This window comes from Engraulis encrasicolus, chromosome 10, assembly GCF_034702125.1.
Source record: "Engraulis encrasicolus isolate BLACKSEA-1 chromosome 10, IST_EnEncr_1.0, whole genome shotgun sequence".
In the NCBI taxonomy this organism is placed as follows: domain Eukaryota; kingdom Metazoa; phylum Chordata; class Actinopteri; order Clupeiformes; family Engraulidae; genus Engraulis; species Engraulis encrasicolus.
In genome coordinates this window covers 56,357,323-56,369,660 of record NC_085866.1, presented here as the reverse complement: position 1 = coordinate 56,369,660, position 12,338 = coordinate 56,357,323, and the positions used below count along the sequence as shown (strand labels likewise).

The window sequence follows — 12,338 nt, the reverse complement described above, 5'->3', positions numbered from 1 at the left end:
TAGATTACTGTTTCTTGTGTAGCCTAGGGATGTAGCCTGTGGTTCTAAGACACTTCAACGATGGATTGATACAACATAAACAACCTGGAACCACAAGCCACATGACCTCATTCATTCGCGAGGAAAACTTCATCAGAGAGGGCTACATTCCTTGCTGTATTTATGTATGTATGATAAACTATGTAACTGTGTAATTAATAACTGTCTTCTTGATGTCTTCACTTATATTAGGGGAAACGTCTGAAAACTTCTAGTGGTTGGAAGTAATGTTCTACACCAAAATAATTCACTCTGAACTGTTGGTTATGGTTTCTAGATGGTCTGTCTTTTTGCACTTAACCTTTTCAACTGAATGTACCATAGACCCTCAGTGGTGACCATGACTTAACTGGGACTGAAAAATAGCCCAGGTATCTTTGGCATAGACCCGCCCCTCACATAAACACCCTGATTTTCACAATATTAAGATTTGCTCCGTCCACTGTCTGTGTTAAAGATAACTCAGCGGGCCAGCCCATCTAGTAAATTTAGAGCCAGTCTCAACAAACAAACAAACAAACAAACAAACAAAAACAATAGCATTGGCCACCAAAAAAATGTTCTGTATGCAAGATTACCAGTCCAGCCCTGATGTTGACAAACATAACGACAGTAACTAGAGCAACACCTGCAATGGAAGTAGCTGACTTTGTATGAAGGAACTGGTGACAGAAGAGACAAAAGTGATTTGGGTGACAAGAGGCGACTTGAGTTACTCGAGTGACACTTTGTAGTTGAATTTAAGATAATATCATGCTAATGATCTATGATCCGGTTTAGCGACAGCCGCTGCATTGGAATGTCGGAATGCATTCTGCTTTTACCGATCATACTCTGTCGCTTTTAATCGCTCGTGTCGCTCTTGCTATGAACACAGTCTGGCAACTCTTGATAACTTTGATCTCTTCTGGTGTGTTCGTGGGGTTAATGCCTTACTCTCGCCATGTAACCGCCAAAGTGCAGGCTGGTGAGAGTTTTCTTTTTCTTGGCATCTTCCTCTGCTCTCTTCCTCTGCTCCTCCTCCTCTTTTCTCGTCCTTTCCTCCTGTTCAAGAGAATTAAAAAAATCCAAATAAACTTGATCAAGATATTCAAATACAATTAAACGTGTTGGGGTCCATCTTCATCAGAGGAGATGGAACTAACCTGAGTGATACAAAAAGAATAAAGAGTGAAATAACGTAAAGTCAAGAGACACCGCACACTGCTTACTTTTCTTAACTTTAAAAGTGAAATAACGTATTGTAATGATTAAATAAAAATAGGCTACTGTCTTCAAAAATAAAATATTTCCAAACGCCGCTGTTTATGCTGTTCCCTTTCTTCAGAGCAAGCAGGAATAGCATGACCTTTATGTAGATGTATTGGGCAGGACGGATGAATGTCTGTAAGAAATGTCTGTAAGAACCCTCTGTAAGACAAAGTCTCTGCACGTATGCCACAAGATCAAGATCAAGGCCTTCATTTATTTATATTGTATCTCTGAAGTGGCAGGCAGCAGGAGTCATGCATCTTACTGTAATGAACAGTCATTATCCAGCAATGCCCTGGCCCTGGCTCAGAGCAGAGCAGAGAGTCAAAGATAATGGGAGTAGGTTAGAGTAGAAGAGTAGAGTAGAGAAGAGGGGAGGAGAGAAGAGCAAAGTTGAGTAGAGTAACGAAGAGTAGAGTAGAGTAGAGTAGAGTAGAGTAGAGTAGAGTAGAGTACAGTAGAGTAGAGTAGAGTAGAGTAGAGTAGAGTAGAGTAGAGTACAGTAGTGTAGAGTAGAGTGGAATAGAATAGAGCAGAGTAGATTTGAGTAGAGTAGAGTAGAGTAAAGTTGACTGAAGTAGAGTAGAGCAGAGTAGGGTAGAGTAGAGTAGGGGAGAGTATAGAAGAGTAGAGTTGAGTAGAGTAAAGTAGAGTAGAGTGGAGTTGAGTAGAGGATACCAGTATGGAAGCTGACAGAGGGGAACAAAGGGCTCAGTTGTCCTGGGCCCAGGTAGAGGAGGGGGCAAGAATAGGGTTCTCATTACAATGTATGTGTATTGGATGGGAAGGGCCCTTTCAGATGACTTTGTCCTGGGCCTGGCCACAGCTGTCAGCGGCCCAGGATGCCAGTCTGCCCTGATTGGGGTGACTCACCTCCATGCGCCTCTGCCTCTCTTTGTCACGCTCACTGCGCACACGCTGCTGCTCGGCCCTCTCCGACCGGCGCTTCTCCTGCAATAAAGAAATCAGACAGACATTCACCACACACACAATGTCAGTGATATCATCATGATTCACATTCACCAGGCATACACAAACAAATCACAAACACACACACACACACACACACACACACACACACACACACACACACACACACACACACACACACACACACACACACACACACACACACACACACACACACACACACACAAACACAGCACAGCACAGACATACACGCAAACGCAGGACAATGTGAGTGCCACCATCACGACTGCACACCCACATTGACACATACAGACACAGTAACAGTGGCACCACCATATTCCACCTGAATGTCTGTGACGTAATCTTAATAGGACAGCTGTGGTTTAGCAATAAACTGGCTTGGAATGTGGATTGTGACAGGTTTGAATTCTTTACCAGTATAAGACAACAAGGCAGGGGATGAGTCTGTGTCAACTTTCTTTCTGTGTCAATGTGCTCTTTTACTCGCCGCTTTTATGTTTTAAACTTTAAACTTTTATTGTCCGAGAAATTTGAGCTACATTCTTTGTATGAAAATGTGCTTTACAAATAAAAGTATTATTGTTATTATTCGACCGTTTATTTTTATTACTCTACACCGGATGTATTCGGTCACAGCATGAAAAAAAAGATCCAATAGCAATGCCAATACATTCAGAGATTGTATTTTATTTAGGGATATTTCGAACTCTCTAGCGCCACCAACAGGAAAACGGTCACTTTTGAACCGTAGGTCCAATTTTCAAAATCCTTGGGCGAATCTAACGCACCTTATGTCATTTTTTGCCCTGCCCACAATTTTTTTTCTGATTTTCCCAAGCAGCAGGGCATCTTCGGACTGAGATCCATCTACCCTGAAAGTTACGTAATGATTGATTGAACCGTCTTCGAACAGGAGCCAATCAAAGTTGGCTGCAAAGTCGCCAAACAGGAAGTAAGTTCATGTCTCGGCAACGCCAACTCGTATCACAACGAAAATGGATACACAATATCGTCACTATAGCCAGAGGCTGCATATCGATTTTCATGCAAATTAGCCACTGGGGGTGTGCCACAATTCACAAAATTGTTTTTTGTATAGTCAGTGATCCAAGACCCTAAAAAAAATGTATGCCATTTTTTTGGTCAAAAGTTTGCATCCATGCCAGACGTTATAAGCATGCACCAAGGTTTCAGAATCACTCGGTTGCCAACATCGAAGTTGACCTTTAAGGTCAAATTTTGAAGATCAACAGGAAGTTACCTCATATTTCAGTAGCGCCTACTTGTATCACAACTAAACTTGGTACACATGATCTCCCCTATCCCTAAAGGACATACATCAAAGTGGGTGCACAACATTAGGCAAAATTAGTTGTTTTTAGCCTTTCGCTGGTGGTGTGTCTTTTGAACAATGTGTGATGGTGTGTATGTGCGTTGTGCATGCAAGAAAGGCAACAAATGCATGAGGGGCAACGCATGCATGAAGGGCAAGCATACTCCAGCATTTTCTGTGAGGAAATGCAATCTACGTGTATACAGTCAAAAAGGAGACCTTACCCCACACCCTCACAATCATTGTTAGAGCACCAGCCACAATCATTGTTAAAGCACCTGCCACAGTATTGTGTTTCAAAGACATCCCCTTTAAAGACTTGACAAGCCCAACAAGCCCAGGTTACGAGCTAGTGCTGACGGAGGAGACTAATCACCACACACACGCACGCACACACACACACACACACACACACACACACACACACACACACACACACACACACACACACGCACGCACGCACGCACGCACGCACGCACGCACGCACGCACACACACACACACACACACACACACACACACACACACACACACACACTGAGATGTGTTGACAGAGACAGTACGTACATTCTGTACAAAATACTGTAGGTTTTATGACCTTGTCCCTTAATAGAGAGAAGTAAACTTGTCATGTTTCTACAGAACGTAGAGGTTACAAGTGCTTTCATTGATATTAGGAACATTCATTCATTCATTTGTCATGGCCATTTCTGTTTTTTGTTAAGTGCACTGCGACCTGCAATATTGATACGCCTACCTAGGTGCAATCATTTATTTATTTGTTTATTTGTAGTTTATTTGTCAGGGACAATGCAGTGCACATTATTACAAACATGACTCAGCAAGGCCATGACATAGCTTGCAGATGTGAGTACATAAAAGGTTTGTAGCTAGATAGCTAATTTGCAACCTCAGTCCCTGGTCAGGCTAGCTATTGTAATAAAATATACAAGTAACCTCGACAATACAATTATACAGAATATACAGCATACAGTATACAATTACAATTATATGCTATCTTAAAACATGCTTCCTATAACATGACATCTATGGGTGCCTTTTTAACCTTTGACCTACTTTCTTTGTCTATGCCCCGATGAAGGCCAATATGGCCGCAACGCGTAGGCCCATGTGCTTTTAAACTGAATTTGCCATGTTAAATTAAAAGGCTTTTTTATATTCTTCTCAAATCTCAGAGTGCCTCTGCTTTTTCCTTCCTTTTTTGGACCTACACTTAACCCGGTACAGATGAGCACCTGAGTAATATTACCCTGCAAAGTCTCCTGAGCGCTTTAAGCCCTTTAGTGTCTTCTCATACTTCCTATAAGATTAGGTCACGCCCGCCGCTCTAATTTAGTTGGAAAGTAATGTCGGGGGGCGTGGCATGGTTTTGGCGAGATAAAAACATTTGACCATTTAACCCATGCAAGTATTCGGATTATGGAAATGGAATGCCTTTGTTGGAACTTTATTTGAAGAAAATCTGTGGACTTTTTCGTTGGAATAAACCAGAACCCTTCTTTGGCAACTTGTGTTTGTAAACTTTGAAACTGAACCCACGCCACCCATGGCCTTTAGTTTGGAACTTTGGAAATTTGGAAAAGGCTGATACATTAGTATTGCCTAAAAGCAACTTCTAGAGCCACTTGTCTTGCCAATAACCTACCTGATGTAACACACCTGATGTAACCTGATGTAAAATACCCAGAAAAATATTAAAATAGGAGAAACATTTAGGAAGTAAAATATTTAATGTATGAAGTATGTAGGAAAGTATGAAGTAAGTAAATTAATGCACTATATTAGGCTCTATGGAGCAGTACAGAGATGCACCAGCCCATACATGGGCTATAGGCCCATAAGGACCCAGGCTTGAGTACGGCCTAAGTCATTTCTAGGGCTGTAACAATATATTCAACTCTCCATTCGGTTCGTATCATGATTTTTGACATACAGTTCGATCCACCCCACAATTTTTTAGATCTATGAGAATTATAATAGTTTGTAGGTAGAATAGGTTACAAGAGGCAACTAATTATGTAAAAAAGTTGAGAAAATGAAAAAATAAAAATGATGACTTGAACCACTATCAGATCACATAATGTGGTTTATATTGTTTTCTGGACTGAAAGGTAACAAAACTTTGAAAGGGCGTATCATGAAACTGCCTCCTTGCATCACAATACAGTACCGTGACGGTGTATTGTGATTTCTCAGTTCAATACAATATTGTTGCAGCCCTAGTCATTTTCCAACCCTACCCCTTGTTTCCTCTCCAGACTCAAATAAGCTTACTGTAACAAACCATTGCATTATGAAACAGCAGTTTATACAGCCTCTTCTCTTAACAATAGTCTACCTGATTTAACATTCCAGCTATGTAAAAAAAGAAAAATATTGGTAATAGCAATATTTGCACAGTGTTTAGTAGGTATTCAAAGTTTTGCATGGTGAAACAGATGGGTGGGTGGACTCACGATCCTGTCCGTCAGGTTGACCAGCTCTTCCTCCTCCTTGTTGCGGCTCTCAAAGTGGGCCTCAATCAGCGTCTGCAGCTCAATCAGGTCTTTCTCCATGCGCTTACGGTGGATGTCCTGCCCCACAAACAAATAAAAAACAAACCCACCAAAACACATAAAGTTAAACACTCCCTCATATCGGGTCTTTTTCCATGCACTCATGCTGAATATCCTGCTCCACAAACAAACACAAACCCACCAAAACACATACTGATATACTCCCTCAATCGGGCCTTTCTCCATGCGCTTATGGGACACACAAACCCACCCAAACACATATACAGTTACATGCCTTCAATCAAACTCATTCATCTCTCATCACGTGCTCCCATACAACCCCACCTCCCTACTGCACTGCAAAACATACAGTGCATGCCTTCAATATGTCTCAAAATGTATACAGTGCATGCCTTCAATATGTCTCATCAATTTCTCCTGAAATTCTGCACAAAGACCCATGCCTTCAATCAGACTCATCTGTTTGTCACCATATCTGTCTCCACACAAAAAAACATCTGTCACCACATAATATAGACATGTAGACATGTGTTCTAATATTCAAAGATTAAAGGATTTAAAGATTGAATATGGTATGTCATCAATATACACTGTATTCTGATGGGATTTTAAGGTGTGCAATCGTGAAGCGACTTACTGTATGGATTAAGCCTAGTGTTTGACATGATCAACAGAAGTATGTCGTCGACATATCACTGGTGTGATTTTAACATGTACAGTTATCATGACAGACACATGCCATCAACTGTTAGCATGTTGGCATGGGCTGTGATTGTGGGGTTCTGTCCAGAAGGCATGCGTTATAGGCTGTTTGTCTGATTTGTTATTCAATTAACGAAACAGGATGTCGTTGCTTGGTTCACAGCAAGACAAAAACAGTAGAACAAATATTGTACACAGTACTGCACAGTAAAAAATGCAGTGTTATTCAACCCTGGGACCACATACACTTAAGAAGATGTTAAATTGATTCTCTAAATAAACACTGAATTTGAATGAACAATTGAATGAACACTGCATTTTTTTTATCGCGCGATAACATAACATATACATATCATACCATATACTGTAGTAATGTAATGAAGTTGATGGCAGGATATATTTTTTGTTTGTGATGGTCTTACATCAAAGTCGACCTTCTCTCCATCTGGAATCTTGGGAGGCACCAGATTGGGCATCATGAAAGGCCTATTATGGAGGAACACCAACATCAGTATTCATTTTTCTACTTATACACTGCTAATACTACTACTACTATTATTACTACTACTATTATTATTACTACTACTATTAGTACAACTAATAATACTAAGAAGAAGAAGAAGAAGAAGAAGAAGAAGAAGAAGAAGAAGTAGAAGAAGAAGAAGAAGAAGAAGAAGACGACGACGATGACGACAACAACAACAAAAACAAAATGAAGAAGTAAAACAAGAAGAAAATGATGTGTAATGAAGAGGAAATGATGAATAAATTATGTACAAATTATGAAAAGTCTATAGTGTAATTAATTGTCATCATAACTGTGTAGCACACTTACTTGAATTTTGGTTTCACCTCTTCTGATGCAGAGATGGTTGCGGGGTTGGGTGGGGTGTGCGTGTAATGGAAGGAAAGGGTGAGAGAAATTGACAATGATGACTAGAGGTACATTTCAAACCCATCTATACTAAACTACAGTAGTTCAGTGCTTCAAAACATTAGGACATATATATGTCCCGGTTCTCTGAAGGAATGGAAAGAGAGTGTCCACTCCTATGAGTCTCATCCTTTGTAGTACAATCACGAAAACATTTACTGCCTGCCGAAGGCAAAAAGGCTGGCCTCATCCTCTTGTTACCACCATCCTGAGCTTTCAGAGCTCAAATTGACTGAGGGCCAAAATTAAAATCTAAAACGAAGTCGCGGGCCGAGGTCAATACATATTTTAAAACATGGATTTAAATTGTGCATGTATGCACTTAATACTCATACTATATTCCACACACACTTTTCCCATCAAATATGGTAGCTCAAATGTGCCTGCACATCCTGTGATACACCAAATTTCATGATCAAGTCATGTTACACATTAATGATGTATTGTTGGCCAACTACAATACACATTTGAAATGATCTTGGGGGCCAAATAAAATGACTCCGCGGGCCAGATTTGGAACCCAGGCCTGAGTTTGACATCCCTGGCATAGATGAACAGCCCAGGAATAACTGGAGCCCCAAGGGCACAGCCAATGGTCTTCAGATATGTGGCAGAAGCCTGTAGAATGGGGCACTGGCCCCCTCAATGACGCCCGCCCGGTCTTGAACGGGCCACACCCATGGAGCCCTCAGCTCTCCCAAGGCTCAGCCGTAAGCAGGCTAGCAATCTTCGCTAGCCAGGGACGCCCCACCCAACAGGGGGCAACTAGCAGCAGAGGCCGACGTTCTAGACAAACTTTGTGTAGAACCACCATAAGCAGGGCCACCGGGGGAAAGGTGTACAGCCCAAGGCAGGATCACACGGGTCTTTAGAGAAAAACAACCTGCAGTGGTCCCATATCAAGCCCACCGTCTCAGGATGGAGTCTCCCTTCCATCGAGCACGGGCCTTGTCTAGAAAGAAAGTCAGCTCCAGTGTTCAGGGCACTTGGCACATGCGGAGCTCTCACAGAGAGGAGGTGCCTGTCTGCCCAAGCAGCAGCCATTTAACCAGGCAGTGTAATTGCCTGGAACGTGAACCACCTTGACTGTGAACATAGAGTACCACTGTCATGCTGTTTGTACGGACCAGACGTGGCACCCAGTTACGAGAGGCTCAAAAGCCTCGGAGCCAGGAACACCATCAGGAGTCCTAGGTAGTTATTGTGACATGCGGATAATGGAGAGACCAGGAGGCACAATAATTTGCGCAACGGTAGGTCTTCACCCGCATCGAGGACAGGTAGCCCTCTACGCAACTGGGTCGAGGGTCATGCCGATGAACACAACATTTTGTGCTGGCAGGAGATAGCTCTACTGCCAATTGATGGTAAACCCCAAGCCGTGTAGGAGGGGTTCCAAAAGATCTGTCTGCGCTCTGGCTTGGAGGACAGTCAGCACCGGTCAATTTGAGTAGGCCAGGACTTGCACACCCTGTTCACGCAGCGTCAGGAGTTCGGCCTGCGTATGCATATGCAAGGGTTTAGGGCTAACCCAAAGGGAAGCACCATGATCTTGTAAGATACGCCCTCGTGTGGGTATCACCTACGCGGAGGGCAGATATGAATTTGGAAATAGGCAACCTTCAGATCAACTGAAGTGAACCAATCACCATGATGCACCGAGCGCATGACGAGGCACGGCGCCGGGAAGTCAGGGAAGCAGGGTGGTCCACGACCGCCACTTCGTCGCTATTGTTCATGGATGAGAGGTTGACCATGAGTGTCTCTAGGGCCGCTCCATTTCGGAGGGTGACCATACACCGTACATACCCACCAGACCAGAGAGCTGAACCGAATGTTTCGACAGTCACCTCTCTGCCTTTTCAGAGAATTAGCCACTAACGGGACACAGTCACGCAGGGCGTTTTACACCTCAGGGGATATGAACCGCGGTGTGAATGAGAATCATCCCAATGACACGGTTCACCTTCGACCGTCCCTCGGACGAAAGGAGACATCGATACAACAGATCACACAGTGTGAGTATCTGTATCTACTATTCCGAGCCCACAGTCTCTCTGGCAGGGGTCGTCATGTATCAGGGGGAGGTTAGCCGGATAGCTTGGTAGCTAACGTAACCTGGCCACAAGTGGAAGACTAAGGTCTTCTACAAGATGTTTTACAAACAGCCATTGTGTACGCCGTTGAGGGACAAGCTGCGCAAAATGGACCTTTCACTGTGGGGATGCCCGTGGAAGCCCAACAGTGACGAAGCGAAACTAGGGAGTTAGCCACAGCTAGCACTGCGTCTGTGAGTTTAGCTAAGTACCCCGGGAAGGTTAGGCGATTAGCTGGGAAATGTTTGTGTTAACTCAGGATAGCCGAAGGGTATCCGAGTAGTGGGAACATACACGGGGGTGTATACAGTCATGCCTAAGGACACAGGCGAGTGACTGCTGTTAGCCTCTTGAGAATTGCTAATAGTCTGAACCGATATGAGTTTGTTTGTTAGGCGAAATACTTGTGTTAGTCCAGGGTAACCGTAGGGTATCCAACCGTAGCGGCAGACACTGGGTTATTTGTGGTCAAGGCAAAGGACGCAGTGAAGTGCCGGCTGCTAGCCTTGTGAGGAAGCTAATAGCTCTGTCACGCTGAACCAAAGTTCGGCGACAAAAGACTATTAACCTTTTTCTGCCGAAGCAAAAATAACCTCCATTGAACCCACAGGGGACAAGTATATGAATTCGCTTGTTAGGTGAAATACTTGTGTTAGTCCAGGGTAACCAAAGGGTATCCAGGTAGCAGCAGCAGACACGGGGGTGTGTGTATGGTCAAGGCTAAGGACACAGTGACGTGCCAACTGTTAGCCTCATGAGGATAGCTAATAGCTCCGAAGTTTCGGCTACAAAAGACTATTAACTTTTTTCTGCCGAAGCAGAAAGCAGAAGCCTTTCCTTCCAGATAAGCGAATGTGGCCGGGAATTAAGAGACAGTACGAGACTACTCTTGTTCCAGTCACGCTAAGCTCCTCCTTAGCTCCACTGGGTAAGATGGTCGACTAGCAGAGACGAACTCTGGTCTTCGGTCAAGTCTTCAAACTTACCCTTCTTCGCTGCTTTCGAAGATCGTCCGGGAGTTGAATTCCGTTTCTTTGCTAATTCAGCTTCCTTAACCGTTACCACCCATGGTTCTTAGTCGGACAGTTACTGAATTATGGGAGGTAAAGTATATCTGTGATGACTCGCGAAAGCGAAGGATGGAACAAGGATGTGTGCAGGTGCGCGCTGCCTTTTATAGCTGCCGAGGACAGCAGGAAAAGGCCAGCCTTTTTGCGTTCGGCAGGGATGGTAAATGTTTTTGTGATTGTACTACAAAGGATGAGACTCCTATAGGTCGCACGGAGAGGCTGAAAGAGAACCTCATTGACTTTGTAAACCTACATCTTATTGAAAAGCCTTGAAACGGAGCCCTTTGGCAATAGGTTCCACTTGTTTTTAATTCGTATCCCTTTGTCTCCTTTTTGTCTTGTGTAGAGGACCATTCAGCAGCTTGTAGCCATTAACAAAAAAACTCCTCACCTCAGGACAAGAGTTGAAAACTAACATTTTTGTAACCTTCCCCACCAACAACTCTGTCTAATTCTGCAGCACACTCTCGACACCAAGTAATTCTGTATGGGTTTGTGCTGAGGTTCCCACAGAGATGTAGGTCTCACATAAAATGAGTGGCAATGGGTGTGGATTACTTGGTTTTAATTGTTAGCCCAAGGGTGTAACTGCTAGAAATGAACAGAAATTGGCAGCCATTTCAAATAGCACAAACTGGATAACTAGGAACCATTTGAAAACTAAGAGATATCAGAGAAGCCTGTTCCCACTGGGGTGAGTACTCTTCAACCTTCACTTGAACCAGTCACCATAGAGACTAAGGTATTGTGAACTTGTTGAAATTCATATAATTAGTACACACAGTATTGTTCAAATGATTAAGTGCTTCTTATCGGTTACTAAAAAATAATAATTTAAAAACCTATTTTTTGTTTATACCATACACGGTAAGTACTACCAAGAGCATGTCTGCACAGGTTCAGCTGCCATTGACAATGACAAGTGACAGCGGTGGCAATTACATAATTATGCCAACTTCGCCATTGACAGGATCACTGGAAGTATTGTGGTTTTACTCATATAAATACTAGCGTTGGGTGTTGACAACCACCTGGAAATATTACACATAACATCACAATCACAGAAGGCACAGACAATAGTGCCATGGAATATGTTAATGAGCATGCACATTGTGTGAAAATGGATTTTTATTTTGTGTAAATGTGTACACTACTCCCCATTATATATAAAAATGCAGAAGTCAAAGTTTTCCTCCCCCAAGGGCAATAATACTGAAAAAAGGCTGAAAAAGACCCCGTACAGTAGCAGTTAGCCCTAGGTTTAGTGCATAACCTTGTATACCAGACTACGTCATCAATGTACTGAAAGTGTGAACCTTTTCAGCTTACTCTTACAGTATGCTATGTATAATCCAAAAGACTAGAGTGGCCTCCCTCTCTGGCTCCTCCACTCATTTGTCTTGCCCAATCACAGACTCCCCACAGT

The 12,338-nt window shown here is 43.0% G+C and overlaps 1 protein-coding gene across 5 annotated transcripts in view; it reads right to left on the bottom strand.

Annotated features, from left to right (window-relative positions):
- Positions 1-12,338, bottom strand: part of tnnt2a (troponin T type 2a (cardiac)) — a 30,233-nt gene that overhangs the window by 9,482 nt on the left and 8,413 nt on the right. For 3 of the 5 annotated variants that reach the window (XM_063209407.1, XM_063209409.1, XM_063209411.1), the window contains 5 exons: positions 7,648-7,669; positions 7,235-7,298; positions 6,051-6,167; positions 2,164-2,241; positions 976-1,083 (listed from right to left, as the gene is read on the bottom strand). In XM_063209407.1, coding sequence (XP_063065477.1) covers positions 976-1,083; positions 2,164-2,241; positions 6,051-6,167; positions 7,235-7,298; positions 7,648-7,669 — 389 coding nt within the window. The remainder of the gene's footprint in view (positions 1-975; positions 1,084-2,163; positions 2,242-6,050; positions 6,168-7,234; positions 7,299-7,647; positions 7,670-12,338) is intronic. The other 2 variants (XM_063209408.1, XM_063209410.1) reach the window with 1 other exon arrangement.